Here is a 23,913-nt window from a genome sequence, read left to right as displayed (position 1 = left end):
CGAGGTCAGAAAAAAATAACTACCGGGAATAATAGGGACTCGCGATAAAGAAAATAAAGTACTTAAATCATGTGTTTTGTTAGTGAAATCTTAGTACAATAAACATACTTACCAATTCTAGGGATCGAACGTTATAGACGTAGAAATAATCAATGTAAATTGTTTCTACACCAAGTAAGGAGCCCATATATTTTAATTATTCACAATAGGTATACATATGTACGTTAATATTTATTATCTTCGTACGTACGGAACGAACACGACTCACATATACCCGCCCGAGTCGCGTCGAACCGGATTTTACTAAATTATTAACAACTGTTCAATGTGACTGTCCTTAATTACACGTTACAAGAAAAATATAGAAACTTAATACTTATTCTAGTTTAGTTAAAATATTGTTTGGACAATTCAAATACGTAAGTTTATAATCACTTTCATTATCGTATAATATTTTTTATCAAAATCAACAATATTTCGTAGCACTATGACATATACTCGTTCATAGAATAAATCGTGATAATATTTTTTAACAACAAACACATGAAACACTTTATTTTGATAGTAACTGTCGTGAGAATGATTCATTATTAAATGATGTAACGGTTTACTCACGCGTATTTATATATATATTATACGTTCGACTCGCGATCCCGCCGCGTCTGCTCATGATTAAGAACTCCGGTTGGGTCCGAAACTAGTCGGGCTACCCCGATAAATACGCGTGAGTAAACCGTTACATCATTTAATACATGAAACACTTATAATAAAGAACTACTGAACCAAATCTGATGTATTTTTTAAGAGACAGAATGTCAGCTATTTCAGATAAAAACAAAAACAACAAAATTATTGTTTTTGTTTTTATGTGAAAAAGCAAAGTTACTATGGTAACAAAAAAACAAAATACAGACCAATGGAGAACATTCTATTTTTGAAGTATGTACAGACAAAGTTGTTATCTAACAGTACTAAATATATCGACATAAATCACTCACTATACGCATAGGTACATCTCTATCTTTCCTTAACCCTTTGGGACGCACGCGCGTAACTAGAATAGTTGTTGTTCTTGCTAACTTCTTTGTTCTACTTGTATAATATTGAATATGTACTTAGGAACTAAGGATAACGTTAGTTTATTGTTATACATAAAACGAAACATAAAGTATAAAGAAAGGTTTAGGTTTATTTTAAGTGTATGTACCTACAATATTAAATTACTTTGTAAATATTCAAGTTGTGTTTTTTATTGTATAGATGGGATCATTAATTTAATTATTAATGTATTCAGTAAAGAAACAAAGGAAATATAAATTCAAATAATAAGTGTATTTGTTTATCACGCTTTCTCACCTAAAACTCATAACCGATTTAAAGCTAAAAACTTGTCTTAAAAGCTAATTAAGTAGCTAAATTTATCAAATTGTAATTTAGGCTATATTTTATCCCAGGGGGAAAGGAATTACGCGAGTGAAACTGTGTGCCACCGCTGTGTGCTACAGCATAAAAACATAATGTTTATTTTTAGACATAAAACAAAAGCTTGCGTTACTATAATCTAGAAATAAAACAAGCTTTAATCGTCATTAATTACTTGTGTACTTACCGTTGCAGTTTCTTGCCTTCAAGTTATCCAAACAATGTTTACCTGCACTGTTTGCAAGAAGTAACTTATTTCTATAATTACAAGCGTGATTCATTCATCCCTACTAATATTATAAATGCGAAAGTAACTCTGTCTGTCTCTGTCTGTTACTTGCTTTCACATCTAAACCACTTAACTGATTTTAATGAAATTTGGTACAGAGATAGAGTTGACTTTGAGAAAGAACATAGGATAGTTTTTATCCCGGACTCTTGAAGAGTTCTCTTGGAAACGCGATATAATCGACCTAGACGCGGGCGAAGCCGCGGGCGAAAAGCTAGTACTCTACGTTTACTACTTAACCTTAGGTCTATACTTAGTATGTTTGTACTTACCATCGGTCATAGTTCGTCTAAAAATAAAGTTATTAATGTATTTTTCATTGTGAACCTGGATTTTGTGAACGTTGGGAAACCCAGCCTTCACATTTGATCCCTTAATCCAGCAGATCCGTATGAAATATATTGTATGCGATGCTGAAATTCATATGAAGTTGTTACGTGTTTGCTGTACGGGATTCATACCCAGGTACAACTATATGATAATAATATGTTGGAAAGTATATTGAGCTTTTATACGAGATTTGGTGAATGAAATCAGCATGTTTTAAGGTTCAAGAGAAGTTTTTTATTTTATTTTGACCATCTACCTGAATTTCGTCCTAGTTTCTTGAAGTAATAAATTTACTGTAGAAATATTTACATTTATTGATATAATACTAAGGACAGGTTAATTTGCCCAATCGAAAGATAAGTAATAAACGTTACATAAAACAGTCACGTTAAATTAAAATTTGATATATTTTATTGCTAACGTTCACGTATTGCTTATTCGTCTTTTAAAATCGATATAGACACGTGTAATAGGTAAACGACAAAAAAAAACAAATAATTTGTGACGCGGTGACAACACAGTTGACACAAGCGTAATTGATGAGAATATACTCTGTCAGACTGTCAGTTGTAGAAAAACACCAATACACCAAAAAAGAGGTTTTATTTTTATTTAATTCTATTTTTAAAATTCTACTGTTTTTTTTTAATATTGTGTCAAGGTGTGTGTTACAGCATTGTTTTAAACCTCTTTTGTGACACCTCATTAGAAGGAAACGAGGCGAGGTCATCACGAAAATATTTAAGCGGAACTCGCTACGAAGAAAGGCTAGCACTTAAGTCATATGTATTGTTGGTCAACAGGCGCACTGATTGTGAGATGTTTATAAAAACAAAAGATTAGAAAATCTTGAAATGAAAGAGAAAGATGGTTATGAACAAGTAAGAGAAAAAAAAATTAAACCTTGCTGTAGGTTTTACAAAAGTGTCTGCTTTAATGTCATAGTTATAAAAATACTGAATTTTCAGAAATCATTAAAATTCTGAAATCTTAATACTTTTAAGGCTTTTATCGCGTCCATAAACACTCGAAAAAAACAAATTTCAATCGGCAGTACATATTTCAAAACCACGTATAAAAGCTAATCTCGTTACACTACAAACCCAGTCGTATTACAAACCACTTTTTTATTCGAGAAAACAACAAAAAGAAAATAAAAAAGTCGTATTTTTATATCCTTTTGCAATATTTATTTAAATTCATCTACACAATGCCTACGCAATTCCCTTCGTCCTACATTCTGTGTTACATAATTTACATAAACAAACAAGGAACTAGTGCTTTCTCGGTTTATTTACTGTGGCTCTTTATTCTGGTACTAACAATGAAAGTAGTCACGCATTTCTTGCATAAATTATATGGTCACACATAACACTCACATAAGGTAGACATTTGTATAACCCGCTCTGTTTTATGTGAGAGCTACTGTTGGCTGTGACAAAAGTTTTGCGACGAGAGCCCTCGGCTTGGAGATAAAACGTCCGTTAAGTGGCCTCCCACTGAAAGAGCTTGAGAAGCTCGTTGTGGAACTAGTGCTGGAGAGCGGCTAACTGGCTTTTATCTAACGAGAAGTAAGACGGTTATCTAAGCTAAACATCTTCAACGTCTAATCAAGTGTAGGATAGCCGAGCATTTAGATAAGTTTGTTTTAAATTATTTTACTTTAAATGCAGTATTATCTTGCTTCATTTGCCGTCTCTTTTTTAAATAGTTCTGACGTAGCTTTTATTCAAAACTGCTTTAAATTAGGTTGATAAATAAAAGAAAGGTAACCAGTTAATCTTGCTATTCAAATTAAATATGGTATAAGTACTAGTAAGTCCTGCGTAACTGGAAGTCGACCCAACAGAGGCTCATAAATTTAATAAAACTAACATTTCCTAACTACTTAAAGAATACCTTTATCATTTTGAAAAGTATTAGAGAAAAGGGTCTACCCCGTGTGACATAGGTACTTGGAAGACTAAGTTTACCTCCGTCAAAGCATAGTAGATACTGTAGCTGTAGATAGGAAAAAACTGGCCCCAAACTTATTTCGCTAAAACACCCTTTGTTTAAGAAAGGAGGTAAAAAGGCACCGGTACGTGTTAGGTACAAGTTTTATTTTCGGTGCGTACTGGAGTATTTTATGTTTCAATGTATCCTGAAAGGGTATTGACTTGGATTGTGACAGCGCAGATTGCAATTTAGAATTACTGCTGTGTTACATTAAATATTGACGATCTCTCTTTAAGGACAGTCAAAGTACCATCAAATTCAATTAAATGATCATATAGTACAAAATGCGAGTTGTCGTACATATTATATGTATTTATTTTGGTCCAGGCTCAATACAAAACAAAACTTAAAGTGGATCATCTGTTTTCCCTAAAAACAATGAACTCCTAAAACATTACCAATTTATTATATAAAGCACCACTAGGTAGGAAACACGAAATATAAATGGGACTACTGAGCCCAATTTATATTTTACTTGTTTATTTGGCTCTTCGCCGGCAGGCCTCGGGCTAGCAAAGAGCGAGACTCACACAATGTTTAACCCATCCTGAAAACGAAAGCCTGAATGAAAAATGCAATTAACTAGACTAATGAACAAGATAACCTAAACAAAACGGGGTTAAAAACTGCGATTCTTCATGAGATAACTAACTACGCTGTGTGAGAAACCTACATTGATAGATTAGACGTATTAATATTACTCGACGGCAAAAAACGACTCCGAAGAAATAAATGCTTCCTTCACACGCTTTTTCTTCTTATATTGATATAAATGTAGGTACAGCTCCTATTTCTTTTTAACTGTCTGTGAACTTTGAGGCTGAACACAACTCGAAGGGCTGTTAAAAATAAGTGGTTACGAAATTGTCCCCGAGCTTTGGAGTGATGAAGATAGCTGTAAAGTTTTATTCTGAGAGAGTGCTTTTGTATATCATACTCTGTCTCAAAAGATATAAAATACATTTTTGTCATAACTAAAGCAATCTAGATGCGGATGGATAAAACTGGGCTATTACACAAGCTTTGCTTAGTTTGACGCTAGATGGCGTTGTGTGAAAGTTGTGGAATATTAGAGAATTGTATACTTGTTCACCAAGAATATAAAAGTCAAAGGAGTTTCGTGGAAGTCTGCAGGATGCCTGGTTGGTGCCTAGGCGGAGTCGCGTTGGATCGATAGTGAGGGTACACGTAGGCACGTAGGCAACACCGGTCGCACAGGCGATGCCGCACGGTCAACGAACTTACAGTATTATAAACTGACCTCCACGACTGTCGCATTTTTTCTGTATTCTATTTAATGGATTCTGGCGAGACAACTCTAAAAAATTAGACATTTCTTCCAAACTCAATTTCGCCAAAACAGTCACAGAAGGAAGACGTTTAACTGAGTTTTCATTTTGATATTTCATTTTATTCGGCCAATATCTGGACTATTTTCTACAGTATGCTACCACTCTAAAGAAGTGTTAATTATGACGCAATCAATGGCAGTAATTAAAACAAATGTAGGACTGGTGACATAAATCTCCACTCACATTTTTTAATTAACACCACCCTACGGCATTGAACCTTTATTAAAAACAGTAAGGAAACATTAGCCATTAACAAACCATTAATGAGTGCTATTTTAAGACGCTCGACCAATTGATGATTTCATGCGTGTTATTTAAAGGCGTCCAGATTGGAGAATTTTAGAAGCAAAAGTGATACGTAAGACCAGGAAATAAGGTCTAAATTCAAACGAGTTTTTCTCGTTAAATGGTCATTAATTAATGTATGAGCTTTAATTGAAAGTTCTTTATTTAGAACACGCAAGAACGTTGCAATTCTTAGAGGTGGTCAGGAAAAAAAAATGATGTAAAATTTTAAAATTTTAATGTGATAATAATCCTAATTTTTAGATAGATTTGATTTAGAAGAATTTGAGAGGAGGATAATTTTTGCTGAAAATTAGTTTTTCTTTAGCTTATCCCCATGAAACATTCAGAGTCGCGAGACCAGTAGGTAAACACTTCACCAAATTTTATCAAAATTCTTATAATTTTCCATGAACAACAAGTTACAATATGAAACCTGTTATGTTCGTACAAAATCTCTATAATCGCCTAATTATTTTGGAAGTGTGAGTAAAATAACATTTAAATAAGAAACAACACTTGCTTCTTGTTACGGAGCTGAGAAGTTTGTGATTAGATTTTTTCGTCCGCATTCCGTGGGGCTTTCACAAAGTTTTCAAACATGTTTTAGATATTTTTGCCGTCGTCGTGGGTTGTTATTTGCTATCTTGTTCGTTCTGCTTTGTAACAACTTTATTTTACGCATGTACGTTAATGTATATTTCTGAACGTGTGATAGGATTAAAATTTTTGCTATGTTGTTTATAAACAGATATGTATGTTAAGAAAGTACTTTAGTTATTAGCTCGAAAGTGCAATTTTGCTTAGGTTTAGGACGATTTTTTTTTTCAAGATTAATTACTCTTTTTTCTCGTTAACTATCTAGAAAATAAACAGGAGAAATAAGTAAAACTGTATTCGGACACAAAAAACTATTATTAGGCGGGAGGTTAAAAAAAATGCAAAAACATTGTCACCCATCAAATTCATGACCGTAGTAAGAATTGGCTAAAAATTCTGAATAGTATTTGCAACAAAACTACATAACATACTTACTATGAAAGTTTCAACTGTCTATCTATCACGGTTCTTACACAGTTTTTACCCTAAAAAGGCTGACACAAACAAAATCCAATCCCATCAGAACTGTGTGAACATGTTGGCAAACTGTTGTGTTTGTAAGTCTATACCACTCCTACTTATACTTAAAATATCCTAAAACGTCAAACATGACCTACAAATGAAAACAGTCACGCAATGACCCGCGGACCTTGCTTGACGCCATTTAAATAAATAGCTGTGTTTTTGCCACAGCCTGACATTGGCCTATTTTATACACGAAATTAATTATGGAAAAGATATTGTAATAAATCATATTTAGTCATTTTCTTTTGTCATTTTAAATAGGGTAAACGAATTTGGTGTAAGTTTATATTTTAGTGTGATTTCTATAATTAGTTTGTATGTAACACAATTTTATTCTCTTTAAGTATAATTCGTGGGCGTAGTTTTCTTTCGTTGTCATGTTTCCTTAACAATTTTTTCGGCTGAAATTTTTTTACAATTTTCAAGCAACGCCATCTAGTCTCAGACTGAGCAAAGCTTGTATTATGGGTACTAGACAACTGGTAAAATGCTTATACTATACATATACACATAGGAACAAAATTTAATGATCATGCTCTTCACATAAACATTTGCCCTGGGTGAAATTAATTATTGATTCCAAAATAATCTACCACTTTCATCAGACAACGAAGCATATACTCGTAAGAGCCATACTTTATTAATTTATACGATTCGAAACAAAACTGTCCGCTTGTAATTTGTACAAGAACATTAATAAATATTTATGGGTGTTTGCGGTCTTGTTCTCTGTATTAATTAAAACTTGCAGACTTTTGGAACGTACTTAACATATTTACAAACAGCTAATTAAACTGCTGGTAACAAAGCGATAAACTCGTAGTATGTGAGTAGCTGACATAGTGGCGTGACTGCCAGCCACAGTAGTAAATAATTCATGACCACTTTGGATTTACCTATAGCTATGGAAATATTTGACTACGTATGAAATATTTAATCAATTTCGCTGCCAGGCACTCCTAATAATTGATTACAATTAATTTATATTTATGTCATTTCATGGAAAATAATTCCAAATTCAATTTACTTAGCGACGTTTCTAGAAATATCAGTGTTCACATGATAGTTATGTAATATATGAAATAGGCCTAAAATAAACGAAAGGTTTCAACATGTATAAGAAAATCTGTTTGCAAATAACATCGTATTAAAGCGAAATATACAAAAGTTAGGCAGGTATATTTTCTTAGAATGACGATCTTAATGTTTTTAAAAATAACTTGCTTATTTTTGTAGGAAATTGAGTTTTTGTTTCACCAAACCTAGTTTGCATTATATTCCCGTTGAATGCTTATCATGTCATCTTTTGTTTTATTTAGAAATCGCTTCTGACAAACATGTCCTGAATATCGGTTTCTATCGGTTCCTATTTCAAATTCGGTATGTCGGTACGTCGGTGTACGGACTAAATAAGTTGGAACACGCAAAGCTTCAAGTCAACGTTCGAAAGGTTATCGTCGTTTCTGAAAACGTTCAAACGTTCAGTCTGGTTTTAATTAACCAGAAGCATTTCTTAGTAACTGTATTATTTTTGTTTTATTGCTGGCAATTGGAGTAGTTTGCTTGGCATAAGGGTTTAGTTTTGGTATTTATTTAATGCCATTATGATTTTTATTGTTGAACCTTCTCATTACTTTCCGCGTGTGAAAAACTACTTATAGTACAAAATGTAGAAAATTTGAGTAATAAACACCTCGAATGTAGTAAAAGATTTAAAAGAAAAGTGTTGCCAGTAATGAAAAATTAGCTCAGATGTTTATTCACAATAACTATAATTCTAAGCCATATTTCAGGATTTTTATTACGTGCGGCTATCGATGCAAATGGGCAAGTTGAAACCTTCCCAATGCGTTAAGTTCACTTACATTTAAAATGCTCAATTTGGTTTAGAGAAATATACCGTTTATCTTGTTGTTCCAAATCAAAGACGAAATCGATTGGCGGCGATTCCATCAGTTTATTTGCGAGTGGTGAACAAGATTTAGGGCAATATTTACATTTTGCTGCAGAGCGGCGCGAGCGAGTGCAGCCGTATGCCGACCGAATGTAATTAGTGTGGTGGCGACACAACACTAGGTACTTCAGCCGGGGACAATTCGATTTAGTCACATCTATGTGGAAACAGTATACGGGAATACAAGTGTTTTTTCAATTCGTGCAAAATTTCATATGGGTCTGATTTAAAATGTTGTTTCGCTGTTGGAATAATGTGGCAAGGATTCAAAAAAATAATTTATAAAAAAATTACTAATGCGTAATTAATTCTATTAAGACTAATATTTAAAGGAAAAAGGAAAGTGTTGTGAATTTTTATTTAACTAAGCATTTTTGTAAAACAAAATGCCAACTGTTCACTACACTATTTTATTATTCGGTACTCAGCTGAAGTTACGACGTCAATACTTTTGAGCTGTCTATACAGAAATAAAACAAATGAATTCCTAATCGAATCCAAAGTTACGACCTTAACTTAAGTGCAGACAGTTTGTACGTATGGATGTTTGGTCATCTTTCACGCAAAAACTACTGAACGGATTTAGACGAAACTTGGTACATAGGTAGTTTATAAACAGGTCTAAAAAATTTGGTAGTTTTAAGCCGATCTTATGTTCCTATGTGATCATTTTTGATTTGTACACACGGCGCCGCGGGGCCGTGGGCATGAACTTGTACTAACATGTTTCAATATGCACCTAGAACAGCCGAGACCTACCACGTTACAAAATAATATCATTGTAGTTGTAGAAGTATGACAGTGCACTACACAAAGAGCGTCTCTTTTGCACAGCTTGTAGTACATTCAGACGTCGCAATACGCCCTCTGGCGTCCAGTAATAATTTCATATTGGATATTTCGTCCGACGCGAGCTAAAAACATTTTCAATAACGAAATGGTTCAGACGACACCCTACATAACAACGCTTGTTCTTAATAAATTGGATGGGTGTACTGATGTTATGTTTGCCTGAGAAAATATTTGCTTAAGGTAATTCTTCGATATATTCGATACTCAGAATTTGGTTCTGCCTACAAGATGGACAACTTGGAGTTAATCGATTGTCAAAATAATTCGTTAAGATGTATTTGTAGCGACTTTTGCGATTAAGTTTAACAGTATTTAGTATAAGTACTTTATCCACTTATGAATGTAGGTTTTATTTACTTATAGAGACATCTGATAAGATCGAATCTAAAGGTAACTAAAACATAACATATGTCACATATATCCATAGTTAACAATGAAAACTGAATGTTTCAAAGACCCTAGTTTCTTCTACATTACACTATCTTTCTCTTCTTTACTTAGTATTCCTTTAATCCTTATCTATGCGAACTCATATAAATAATTAAACGGTTCTCGAGCTGGTATCACGCCAGGTGATATTGATTTCACGAATTAGTTTGCGAGTCGCGTTCGAGTGCGGTGGAGTCTGCCCCAGCTCCCCACACGCAACACGGAATGCCGGTCTGCTGGTTATATTACTTATCGTCACACATTACCATGATATCACTGAAGACTTGAGTATTACCGATTTTGAGGTCTTGAAGATCTCAATTTCGACTACATTTTGGAAAAACAATGAGGAAATGATATCTGTTCCGGTAAAAGATAGGACAACAAGTTTTTCTAACATACAACATTAATTAATAGGGTTTGTCTTTGCGTGGTTAAAAACTAATAACAAATGTAAAATGTAGAGTTATCGAAAAATCAAAGGAATGTGGCTTGTCGAATTAATTATGATTTTTCACGTATTTCAGACAACTAAACAATTAAGCACATTCTAAAAACCTTAAATATGGGTTTACAAACCCTTAATCGTATTTCTAGTAAACTAATAAAACTACTATAAAAATAAAACTTTAGCATTATTCGGAATACATAATGGCCGACAACTCAACTATTTTTGTTTTCGAAACGTAAAATAACACCCCGAGTCACGCATCAAAGTAATTTTGTTTGTACCGCCATCGCCGGCGTTATTTATGAAATTTTGTAAATCTTGTTCGGCAAACTTATGTAGAACTTGTTATTAGTTCGCTTGTTTGAAAATCGAATGTATTTACGAAAAGGAGTTCTTATTACATCCCTCTTTTCTTTTTCTGCGAATTGTTTAGTCTTGGAAACACATTAAACATGACTGGACATTCTGTTGCAGTAAAGATGGAATGATGATGAGACAGAAACATCTGATATTAATAAATATAAAAACATAACAATGGCTGTTCGTATAGCCGGTTCAAACACCCAGCTATAAGTTAGATTGAATTGGATCCCGAGTATCTGGTTGCATTTTATTACTGTGGCGGATATTTATTGCTGTCCGTATTGTTGGAGAAAACGATTTTCTTATGTCGACCCACCTCACCTTACTTATTCTGCCCCTTTGTTGTTCTATACTACAGGTAATGGATAAGAAAATGTTTATAATCATAATGATGGTATATTAAAACTTTTTTCCGGTTGGAAAATCATCAAATGACTCTTCCCGCTTTGGGTTTAGCAGTTTCAGACTTTTACTGACCAAAACCCACCCATGAGATTTGAGATGACTGATTGTAATACTTGATTTTATCATCATTATTTGAAAATTAAGTATAAAAACGATCAATTAAAATATAAGCTAATTCTACTTGCTCTACTCCCTCACGGAAACATAAACAAGCAATGTTTCCAAAACCCTCTATCACAAAGCATACCGCGGCGGAATTCGGGTAGTCACTACGACAAGTTGATGTGATTTCATGATTAAACTGCGTGACCTAATTAGATAGCAAGCCCCATTCAAAACTAAATCGACATGCCGGGATATAATCGCTTTCAGAACTACTCCAACTAAGATCTGAGTACAAAGAGGTTTTGATGAACCAAGATTAACTACGGATTCTTGACGGATGCAGTAAGGAACAAAATGCCCAAAGGCTTGCACACCGCCATTTTTGTTATTGCTCTATCCACGTCATGCTATATCCCGGGATTATCTCGGAAAATCCCGGGATTACGTAAGAGGATTGGTGTTGTATTCTCCCTAGTATTATTTAGTCTAACATTGCTTTTTAACTATGATTGAATTAATCCGGCTTTCCTTGACACAAATTGACAAGTCTTTCTGTTTCAATTAATTGAAAGTGTTTTCGTCTGGAACATAATATATTTTATTTCATTTGCTTTTATGGCATTAGAAGAAAAACAACTTTTCTTGAAAATTTTCATATATAAATTAGTTTTCTGTTCCATTATTATTTCATCGTTTCTTTAATTCCATTACATTTTTACCGCAAAAGCCTTATTTTAAAATAGCGTAATAAATGTTAAAATTAAGGAAATTTAGAACAAAGCTCAATGAAGAAATATTTTGAAGGGAAACTTTAGCAATTAACCATTACACCGAAGTAACTCATTCCAGAGGGACCATTGAACTGAATTAATTTAATTACCCTTGATTTATTTTCATCCCGCCACTTACCTATTTTAAAGGATTACGAAATAACGGAAAATTTGAATGAAACTTTCGATTTGGCAATATTTTTTATTGCATATGGAGTCTTAGCAGTAGGTACTTCTTATTAAAATTTAGAATAATGAAAGTATTCTGCATATTGGTCTGAATTAATACTAGTCGACTACTATGTAGCTATTATATTAAAACTTCTACAATTTCCCAACTCACTGAACCTTATCTTATTTTAAAGTTGAACTATGATCACGGTCCTATGACGCTTAATTTAATAGTTTCATAAATTTGACTGGCCTGTTAGTCTAGTGGTTAGTGACCCTGAGTGCTATTACGGAGGTTGTGAGTTCGATTCGAACCCAGAAAAAATGTTTGTATGATGAGCACGATCATTTAATCTGTAATTTACCTATTTTTTGTATGTAATTAGAAATAAATAAGTATGTTTATCAGCCATCTAGTTTTCATAATACAAGTTTTGCTTTGTTTGAGACGAGAGGGAGTTGTATGAAAATTGTGGAAAATTATTAAAAAAATACGCTTTAAGAAAATAAGTATAAATCTGAAGTGTTGTGAGTGAACGATAAACGTCGTTGCCCGCGGGCGGTCCACTTGGCTCGCATTACATCAGCTTCGAAACTGCAGGACGCCTAGTTCATCAGAACTGTCTACATACGATATATTCTATGTTACAGCACAGCAGCTGTACAGTGTGAAGCTAGTTTAGAGAGAATTGCTTCTCTAAAACGACCTATCTTTTTTTTAGCCGTTACTGTCTCACTGCAGGCCAAAGTCCGCCCTAAGATTTTTCCACTCTGTCCGGTCTAAAGCAATACACCGGAAAGATTCATTCATCTATTTTTGTGATATGTACCCAGTTTGTAAAAATTGTACCTCCAGCATGTGTTTTTAAAGACGGCCTTTCGCTGTTTTAGAAAGAGATAGTTCACGAATAATCGTGTATCGATATCTCCGTCCAATAAAGATAACAGTCATGATTTAAGAACTCGCAGTAGGTGCGCTGTTTGAGTAAAATAATATTTTCACAATATTTTTCGCACCGATAACTAAACGTTTTGTGAAGTTCGAATGATCGTGGCATTTGACAAATTTTACCCATTGAATTGAAATATAAACGTTGTTTAAGAAATGCTTTACAAATTCATGAGAAATTACAATGACGGTACCCTTCTTTGTTCTAATAAGGTGCTCCTGCCTGTTCAACGCCTTGTCAATGGTATTTGGTTAAATATGCTGTTTAACTTAATGAAACAGAAATAACATTAAAATATAAACAAATGCAGATGTCGTGAGCGAGTGTAGAATATGACTGACTTATGTCGTAGACCACGCTGGTGCATTGTCTAGATATTGATGATAGGAAAACTTTCAAATAACATCGTGACCTTACTGTAAAATGAATGTTAACAGAAGTAATAGAAACTAAGACTAGAATCGTGTAAGACGCAAAGTCACAGGGCTTACTCTTTAGAAAAGGACTGATGTAATACAAACAGCCCTTGACCGTGGTCTACGTCACACAACAACCTTCTAAGAACGAACCGCTTGCTTTTAATTACAATGAAATTCTATTCAATTCCGTTCCGTTTACTTAACAATGATTTTACGAACAACATTATCGACAACAATCCGACGTGGTTCCTTGTCAAACTAAATCTCATAAAATTCTAACCCTTGATAAGAAAGCCGAAAGCCTTTATTAAAGTCGTTGGACTTTGAAATTCGAATGAAAAGGGGTTGGAAGTTGTAAACTCTCGGTTGCTGCGAGGCAAATTGTATGTGTTTAGGTACGACTGACGTTCGGCCTAGTTGCTAGTTATTTAATGAGGACTGGCGCTAACTAATAAACAAACTATTTATATTACAGTTGGGTTGCATATGAAATTACGGTACTCACCTATTTCTGAACTGTATATTATTATGTTGAGATAAAATGATTATTATACCAGCCTGTATATATTCCACTGCAAGGCCTCTTCTTGTATAGAGTTTTGAGCATTAATACCAAGCTAGCTCACTGTGGGTTGGGTTATATATCAGATTCCTGCATTTAGGATTCAGGTTCATAAGTGTCTTAGAATAATTATAAAAGTACCTACATATTACTGTGGGAAAGCAAACGCCTTAATAGTGTTTTAGCTTCTTTTATTTTCGTAAAATCAATTATAAAACATTTTCTTTAATTGTTCATGCGTCTTCTCTCTTATCGTCTTCCGCCATTACTCCCATTTATTTTTTATTTTTATTTTTATTTTATTTTATTGGGAAAACAAACAATTGTACAATGTGTCTTACAATAGACAAGTTACAAATTATACATAGGTAATCGTACAATCCACGACGTTTCCACGTATTACAAATTCAAAATGTAAAGGTACAATCCATGTTTAGTCTATGATTTACTTACAAAACATAGTAAAAGCAACTAATCTAGGTTATCAAATATGCTGAGGCTGTCCGTAATTCTTTTTTTAAATATTTGTCGATTGCAGGCAAAAACATCAATGTCGGTAAATTTCTCATTATAGATCTTAACTATTCTCTGTAAGGGTGCTCGCTCTCCCGCATTTGAGCGACTTGTAAATGTAGCAAATAGCGGATACGTTCGTGCTTCCCTTCTTATCACTGTTCTAGGCACTATGTAATAAATGTTATTTACTAGTTCGGGACACTCGTAGTTGTTGTGTATTAGCCCGAAAAGAAACATTATTTGTAACAATATACGTCTGGATTTTAACGGGAGTAGTTTGCACTTTTTAAGGATGTCAGTGTATGATGAGCAACCTATGTGGCATTTATATTGCATAGCTTTTAAATACTTGCACTGTATCCTTTCAATCGCGGTATTATATTTGGAATAATAGGGGTCCCATATAGCGCAGGCGTACTCAATTTGAGGGCGGATAAGAGATGTGAAAAGATAGAGATAAGTGGCGGGCCGTTTAAAATCGGTTGTGGCTCTCATTACAAAACTGTACATTTGAAAGGCTTTCGCGGTGATCTTTTCGATGTGTAAATTTAAATGCAGTTTGCTGTCCAGGAGGATACCAAGATCTTTGATAGTCGAATCACTGAGTAAGGTTTCGTTGCACAGGGTATAATCAAAATTAATAGCTTTTTTATTTTTGGTGAAGCGTATTATTTTGCATTTAGAAATATTAAGTTTAAGTTTGTTTTTATCACAGTAATCAGACAACCTGTGCAGGTCGTCTTGTAGGAGAAGTGCGTTTTGTATTGTTTTAACTGTGTGAAAGACTTTAAGGTCATCTGCGTATAATAAAAACTTACTATTTCGGAAACAGTCCCCTATATCATTTATGTAGATTGTGAACAGAAGGGGACCGAGGATGGAACCCTGTGGAACGCCAGATGTTGCCACAAACATGTCAGAATGATAGCCACAACTCACAACGACCTGATTTCTATTACTAATATATGACCAAAACCATCGGAGCAAATTTCCTCTGATGCCATTGAAGGCGATTTTGTTCAATAAGATTTTATGGTCCACTCTGTCAAAGGCTTTTTTTAAATCGGTATACACCACGTCTGTTTGAGTTCTAGCATCCATGTTTCTAAATAGGTGGTTTGTAAATATCATTAAGTTGGTGACAGTTGATTTACGTTGCAAAAACCCATGTTGTTCTGGTAAGATATGTTTTTCAATGGCTGGATACACTTTATGATGGACTAGTCTCTCAAAAATTTTTGCTAGTATATTAAGGAGAGAGATTGGTCGATAGTTTTCTATATCCTGTCGTGATCCACCTTTGTAAATAGGGATAATGTTAGCTTTTTTCCATTTAGAAGGAAAGATATTGTTATTTATACAACTATTATATATTAAATGTAAAGGTTTGGATATCGAATCGGCCGACCGTTTAAGAAAATATGGGGGTATTCCATCAGGTCCCGGACCTTTAGTAACGTCTAATGACTTCAATTCTTTAACAATGGTGTTTAGACTAAAACTTAAATTATTTAGAGGAGTATCAGTAATGCTGCTAATGTCGTTTAGCTCCGGAACCCAACTAGTTGGTAAACTGCAAGGCTCGTAAACCGACATAAAGAAACTAGCAAACATATTACATATTGTCGATGGGTCGCTAGATATGGTATTTTTGTAAAACATACGACTAGGAATACTTGTTTTGGTTTGCCGGTTTTGTAAATATGTCCAGAAATATTTAATATTTTTGGGGATGCTATCTTCGACGTTATTAATATATCTAAAAAAACATTTTTTTGCCTCTTTTTTGAATCGATGTCTATGTAAAGAAAATATTTCATAGTCACAAATGTTGCCATATGTTTTCCACTTGGACCATGCTTTTTTCTTAGAGTTGAAAATATGAATTAGGCTTTTTGAGAACCACACGGGATATTTATTGTTTTTATGTTTTATTAAGGGTATGCGGTGCTTGATTATACCATATAGAGTATCATAGAACATGTTTAAACATTCTTCAGCCGATAGGTTTTTAAAAGTCACATCCCAGTCGATTTCGTTAATGTCTGTATTTATTTGAATATAATCTGCTTTTTTGAAGTTGTATTTTGGTGTATGCTGAGATGTTATTGATTTTACGGACAGATTCAAGTTTATTTGAATAGTGATTGGGGGGTGGTGATTATCAGGGGGAACTAAGTCTCGGTTAGGTACTGACACATGGCATGTAACATTCGAGATGAGCAGGTCCAGCGTACGTCCATTTATGTTTTGAACATGGTTAAATTGTTTTAAGTCATGCACTGACATTACTTTCGTCAAAAGATTACATATATTACTAGTGCCCAGACAGGTGGTATATGTGTGACTCGGGCTAGACACCCATTGAGCTGTGGGAATATTATAATCACCAAGTAACAGTAAGCTATCAACAATCGTTTCTCCCATTAAATGATCGATAATTTGAAAATGATGTTCATATACAGAAAGAGGTGAGTTATTTGGGAGATATACAACGCTTATAAGAGTTTTTGTAGTGCTATTATTGGTAGGAATAGCTATTACGGTTTGCTCAAAATATTTTTCAAGAAAGCATTGTTGCGGCAATGTAATACCAACCGGATCATATCTGCGTAAAACTGCTATCAAGACGCCTCCGCCATCCGATTTACCCATAGCAGCTCTGTTACGGTCACAGCGGAATACTACATAACGGTCATCGATGAACTCGTTATTATTTATATTCGGTATTAACCAGGTCTCAGTTAACACAATTATGTCGTAGCAATTGGACAGTATATTCATATAAATAGAATTAAGTTTTGTGCGTAAGCCTCTTACATTTTGATAATAAATGCATAGATTATTATACATGCTAGCCATTTTTATTATAAATTAAACAATTTTAAGTTATATTATTGCCTAGGTAGTGCAATGATTTAGTTAGCCTTCATTTTCAATAAGTCGTTACTCGATTTTATGGCTAAGGCAGCACATGTATCAGTTTTTTTTACAAGTATTGTAGCGTGCCTAACCCATACGTACTTAAAACCGTGCTTCTTAGCTTCTTCACGAGTTTCACGAAGAAGCAGTTTCTTTTGAAGGGTAAGGTGTTCGTTAACATAAATAACTCGAGTTGGTCCAGAGATGCCCAGTTGAGTGGATGAAAGACCTTTCTTTAAGCGGAAAGCACTAAGTATATTATCCCGCAAACTGCGTGTTTTCAACTTCGCGATAACATTTTTGGGTCTATCATTGGCTAGTACAGCAGCGTGTGGGACGCGATGTATAGATACGATTTCATCTCGTGGAATAGTCAAGTCAATGTTCTTGCCGATGTCCTCCAAAAGCATAACAAGGTTTTCACCACGTTTTTCTGGCATATTCGCTATTTCTATATTGCATTGTCTAGCATGCTGTTCTAAGTTATCAATTTTGGACTCCAAGTTTTTGATTGCGCTATTATCCAAGGGCTGCTTTTCTATGCGGCTGAGACGTTTCGCGTAGTCATCATACTGATCTGAGATATATTGTGTTGATGTTTTTGCTCCATCAACCTCTTGTATTAGATCAGTTATTTGTGCTTTCATGGCCGCGTTTTGAGAACGAAGATCCGCGATTTCCTTCCGCATTTCTATGACGCAGGTATCAAGGTTATTCTTCAGGGTGTTTATATTTTCATTAATTGCACTCAAACTGGCATCGGTACTTATTTTCCAATCCTCCAGTGTCTTCTTCAGATCCGAATCATTTACCCTTCTCTTTCACACTATCCCGCTCTCACTCAGTTTACCAGCTTGACACCTTGCCCTTTCATTCCCACATTACTTTGAAAATATCACTTTGCTAGTTTTCCTGCGGAGGTATCCAAAAAAATCTATGAATAGAACTGCAAGGCTGCCACAATATTATTAAGTTAAGATACTTAGTACGTTTCATAAATGTAACACGTTGTTCATTTTTTTTACAATCTGACAACAAAAAAAAAAAAAAATATTTTTCTAACTTACTGACTTAAAATGTAAAAGAAATAAGGTATAAAATGTTTTGTCTCTTAACAGGCAACGGGTTGTTCTAGAGCTCCTCATTTAACAATCTGTCCGAGTACTTGTGAACATGTCAGAAGCAGCGGCTGGAGTGCGCCATAATTGCCTTTTGCTAACGCTAATAACAAAGTTTATACGCAGCTCGAATTCATGATGTGAACGTTAAGAGCACTCAGGCCTTCTGACATCTTAAACACACGCGGGAATTGGTACCGTCAGAAATCAAAGACGGTATACATAAAAAAATTAAAGAACCTGACAGTAGAAAAGATAGCCTCCCACCCATTTTTGCGCATAATTCACCTTTAGTACCAATCAAACCAAATTGAAATCGCTCAGTCCGTTCGGAAGCTATGATGCCACACACAGATACGTCAAACTAACACCCCACTTTATGAGTCGGGGATTCAAAATCAAGTTTATCAACTGTCAAAATTTCAGTCATATTTTATGTGATCAGCTTGATCAGTCAGTTTCAGTAGTATTCTATTGTTTAAGTTACTTTGTTTCCGGGTTCCAGTGCTAAGTTATATTTGATTTATTTGAGGCTAGTGAACATATTTATGGATTTGATTTGCGGACTATACAAGAATATTTGTTTACCTCCTTTGTTAAAGGCTGCATGTACCTACTTTTAATGTGAATGGAAACTCTACCATTTCTTTTTGTTGTTTGAAATCTGGGGTCTCTCTGTTTTTGGGTTGGAAAACTCTTACCCGTTCAAATTTAGTCTTAACTTTTGTGAATCAAAAAGACATTCACTGTACATAAAAGTAAAGTTTACAAAATCATTATAGGAATAGGAAAACTGAAAAAAAAATTGTTTATTTTAACCTTTTAAACATCTTTACATTTTGTCATAACAGCTAAATCACCAAAAAATTAGTCGTAAATGTAATATCTAACTTCTATAACCACACGGTGGCTAATCACCACTAAAATTAGAGTCACTTTCCTATTAACATGAAAACCGCAAATCGCTATCATAATTGCCAATCTCACAATTTAATTTACCGTCCATTGTTCATTGACTTTACATTTCTCTTCAGAGCATGTTGCATAACATGAATATCATACAAACATTCATTTATTACATACATGAAATACTGAGCCACGTAAAAGCTACTGTCATAAATTCTGATTTTAAACGGTGATAAATCCAAATATAGCGTTTAAAAACCTTAAAAAATATAGAGCAAAATATGAACTGTTAGTTCATTTTTTACATGAAATATTACTTTTGTAAATGTACTAAATTAAATTAGTTAATTATTCGAAAATTGCAGCGGTCTATTCAAAAATTCGTTTGAGAAATTATTTAATTTATTTTATTCATTCGTCTTTTGATAAAATGAAATGAATAAAGGGATTTATTGCATTCATTTGTCATTGCTCTGAGCTTCCTTAAAGAGTTTTATACAAGAATTGATAGCGAAATAAAATCTTAATTAAGAAATTCATTCATAGTTGACAATCGGAATGGTGACAGTTTTTTTCCGTCGTTTATGTATTTCAATGCATATTAATGGATAGGTACGTATTTTTCTGTTCTACTAAATAATCTAATCTAACTAATCCAATTACAGTGCATGTGACGTGAAGTCACGATTGCGTATACATTTTACAAAATCTTTACGTCATAAGCCCTCTCTCCTAAAGCTTAAAGCAGTTTATCGTTGTAAATTGCTGTAAATGCAAAAATACAATTACATATCTATAATTTTATTTTTACTTTAAGTCTACATCCCTATTATATCCAGCCTTGAAAATCCTATTATCCCCAATTTTTCTACTCAACTCTACTATTACGATAAAACATGGGATTTCATAAGGAGCAAAATCAATACGGTCAACGAAAATAGGTCTAAGGTAACGCTATTTTATGTCACATATCATAATCTCGTATCGGATTTCCAATATGATAAGAGGCTCAGCTGGTCGCCAATAAAGACAAAATCTGGCAATAAAATAGAAATATGATATAAAAGGGTGAAATGAACGAAGTGTTACAAGTGACCGAAAGAAAAATCATGATGAACAGATCACATGAAAGATACTCTTTTCAATAGTGGAATGAAGATATGAGATAATATATGAACGATATTTAGATGTGTAACAAGTGTAATGGATAAATTTGAGATCTCGATCAGCGACCCCGTGAAGAGTAGCGCCGAGAGCATTAAGACAAATTGCAGGTTTGAGTCCTACGACTGAATTTTAACTATATTTCAATTAGGAAGAGGATCTCAATTCATCAGCTTTTTCTTATATTTGTTAACTTCGGACTAGATAAACCGATTTTTTTTTTCATGTAACGTGAAATAGTAATTTGGCCAATTACTTCAACTTTAGTTTAGTAGTATTTTATTTGAAGTCGGCTGTATGTTTTTGTTATTTAAACATTATTGAAGCTAGTCTTTTTTCCTGATAAGACCAAGTACTTGTACTTACCCTTTAAAGTGATCGTATAAAAATGTAGTAGGTAATTTTTTTTTATGCAAAAATTCCAACTGAAAATTCAATTCGTCCTACCAATACACAGCACAGAATCATAAAAAAATGTTTCCTGAAATTTTATTAATACCTTCTCTACGTAAGCAGAATTTGTTTCTGCATCAGTTGGTCGACCTAACACAACAGGTGCAAAGGGGTTTCATAGCAGCATACAGCCAGGTAAAGGGCAGGGTTACCGGCTATGTGTTATATTAAAAATGTTGATTATTCATGTGTAATAATATTAGAAAAGTAGGTATATATTATTATTTTGAATTGTTTGAACAGCTTTCTTTATAGGCAAGTCGATTATTGAAAATTTGTTTTCGCCTTTGTTAATTCAAACTCATTTTTTTATAAAGGAAGACGTAGAAAATACCAAGTCAAATATATATACGTGTACTGGCCATTTTCTTGACAAAGCTCTTACACTCTGGCGTCTTCTTGTTTATGAATACAGGTGCTGATGACTACTGTTGATAAAGGAAACATAAATCAAGATTTTCTGAGTAATGGTTTACTGAATCGCAGAACAAATGAAAGAATGAAATTTTTTCTTTAACTATCATGGAATTTAATTGTCAATTTTGTATTGATTAAAAGGAATTAAATTAATTAAGGAATTTAATTGTCAATTATGTTTTGAGAGGTTCACAAGCGAGTTACATACTTAGTTTTCGTACGATTAAAATTTCCTAAAGTAAATCATCTAATTAACTAATCTCACACTAATCCCGCTCCACACAAACAGTTAATTAGATAACTAAGTAGTTAACACGAGTGGCCTGTCCACAACACTGCAGTAATTTATTCACAAACCGCTAGTTCGACTTCACAACTAATACGGGATTGTACCAACGCCGGACGTAAGCCGTACGGGTCCCGGATTACCGGATGATGCGACCGGAACGAGCCTGAGACGAACCGGAGGTATCTACGTAAGCCTCTAACCCGGTAAACACGGCTTTAATGTCATTTTTTTATTTAAAGGACGATTCGGTTAAGACTTTGTTTGTTTTCGTATGTCCAAGATTCTCCCAAATGGAGTTCTTTATTCAACTGTTTTTCTTGTGTATGTAACACGATATGTTTTCTATTTTTGGCTTCGGTGACGTGAATACAAATGTATATATTATGTTTTTTTATCTTTAATGGCCGTTCATGATTTTAGTGTAGGTACCTATCTAATATATAAAGCTGAAGAGTTTGTTTGTCTGAACGCGCTAATCTCAGGAAACAATCGTTCGATTTGAAAAAATATTTTTGTATTGAATAGACCATTCATTGAGGAAGGTTTTAGGCTATATATCATCACGCTGCGACTAATAGGAGCGAAGATATAATGGAAAATGTGGAATAAACAAGGCAGGTATAAATCATAACTTATCTTCTAACTACGCGGACGAAGTTGCGAACCACAGCTAGTGTTAGGATATGTCTTTTAACAATTTATGAAACTTTTCAATAGAAATGATAATGAAATGACTTTTTTTCTTAAAACCAATGTAGTTTCATTTCATTTTACTTTTATATACCAAATTGGTTCAACCAAAACGTGTTAGGTATATTACGTACCATATGCGTAAACGGATAGTAATTATCGCTTTGATCGATTTAATTAAACTTAATCGTGCATTGAACGTTTATTATAGATTCCCTGGCATTATGGAACAATTATAGCAATTATTTAACCAATAATAACCCGGTAATGGATATGCATTATATTAATAGTCACATTTAGGCAGAATTTACTACAACGAGTCCAAAAGTAGGATACTTTTACATGAATATTATTTTCAGTGAATATTAGACACGATTTTATTTTTAAACCCTTGATGTAACTAAAAATTATGAAATAAGCCTCAAATAAGCTTGTTGCGGTGTTGAGTAAATGTTTACCTTAATTAACGTAAGAAAATGCCAGGAGAAAAATAAATGCCTTTTAAAATTTCAGTGGATTTACGAGCTGCAATATTTTATTTAAATGCCTTTGCTTCGAGATATACGAGATGCGTTGACGAATAAAACAACTTCGCGTAATTAAAAACGTTTCTGCAGAAAGTCTTTTGAAAGGCAAACATAAAATAAACTTCATATTATGGGACGAAGAGTGTATTAATAAATGCTACGGAGCTACGGTATTTTCAAATCCGTAGCAACCGTCGTAGCAGCGTAGATCCGCTACACCTGCTACGAGGCTTCGCTTTGCTCAATAATTACATTAACGGCCACCGTCGTTGATAAGCCGCGAAACAATACCCTTAATTTGTACCAATGACGAACTTAATTGGTGTTAAAATTAGAAATTATTAAACTTAAGGAATAAATAATTAAAGCGATTTTTCAGGTGTTTTTATAATGAAAACCATGTTTAAGGAAGACTTTTGCACTGTTTATTATTAATTATTTAGCTTATAAGGTAAGTAGGTGAAATATTTTCGTGCAACAATAACGGGCACGATCATTTGGTCTATAATAATGTGTGAATTTATCATCTATTTATGATCCCAGATAAAGTCTAGAGGGACATTATACCATAATTTCGACTATGACGAAAATTTCAACAGAAGCAAGCTACTTTAATGGGTACGCAAACTCACTGAATCGAGTAATCTCGTTAATTAATTCAAAACTTCGGAACACGGTA

General features: G+C 33.8%; 2 protein-coding genes across 21 annotated transcripts in view; one reads left to right on the top strand and one right to left on the bottom strand.

Annotated features, from left to right (window-relative positions):
• LOC113500914 (glutamate-gated chloride channel) overlaps positions 1–23,913 on the top strand; it is an 82,472-nt gene that overhangs the window by 41,286 nt on the left and 17,273 nt on the right. The gene's annotated exons all lie outside the window — the stretch shown is intronic.
• LOC113500817 lies at positions 17,667–18,359 on the bottom strand. Its single transcript, XM_026881713.1, has one exon. It carries the CDS (start codon positions 18,357–18,359, stop codon positions 17,667–17,669), a length of 693 nt encoding a protein of 230 aa, XP_026737514.1.

The sequence above is a fragment of the Trichoplusia ni genome, chromosome 14 (genome assembly GCF_003590095.1).
Source record: "Trichoplusia ni isolate ovarian cell line Hi5 chromosome 14, tn1, whole genome shotgun sequence".
Taxonomy (NCBI): domain Eukaryota; kingdom Metazoa; phylum Arthropoda; class Insecta; order Lepidoptera; family Noctuidae; genus Trichoplusia; species Trichoplusia ni.
Note: the sequence above shows the minus strand (reverse complement) of the source record. Positions and strands in the feature narration are given on the sequence as shown.

What these genes read in the sequence shown, in the direction of transcription:
- LOC113500817 (XM_026881713.1), bottom strand. Translation starts at nt 18,359, where the DNA reads ATGCGGAAGGAAATCGCGGATCTTCGTTCTCAAAACGCGGCCATGAAA.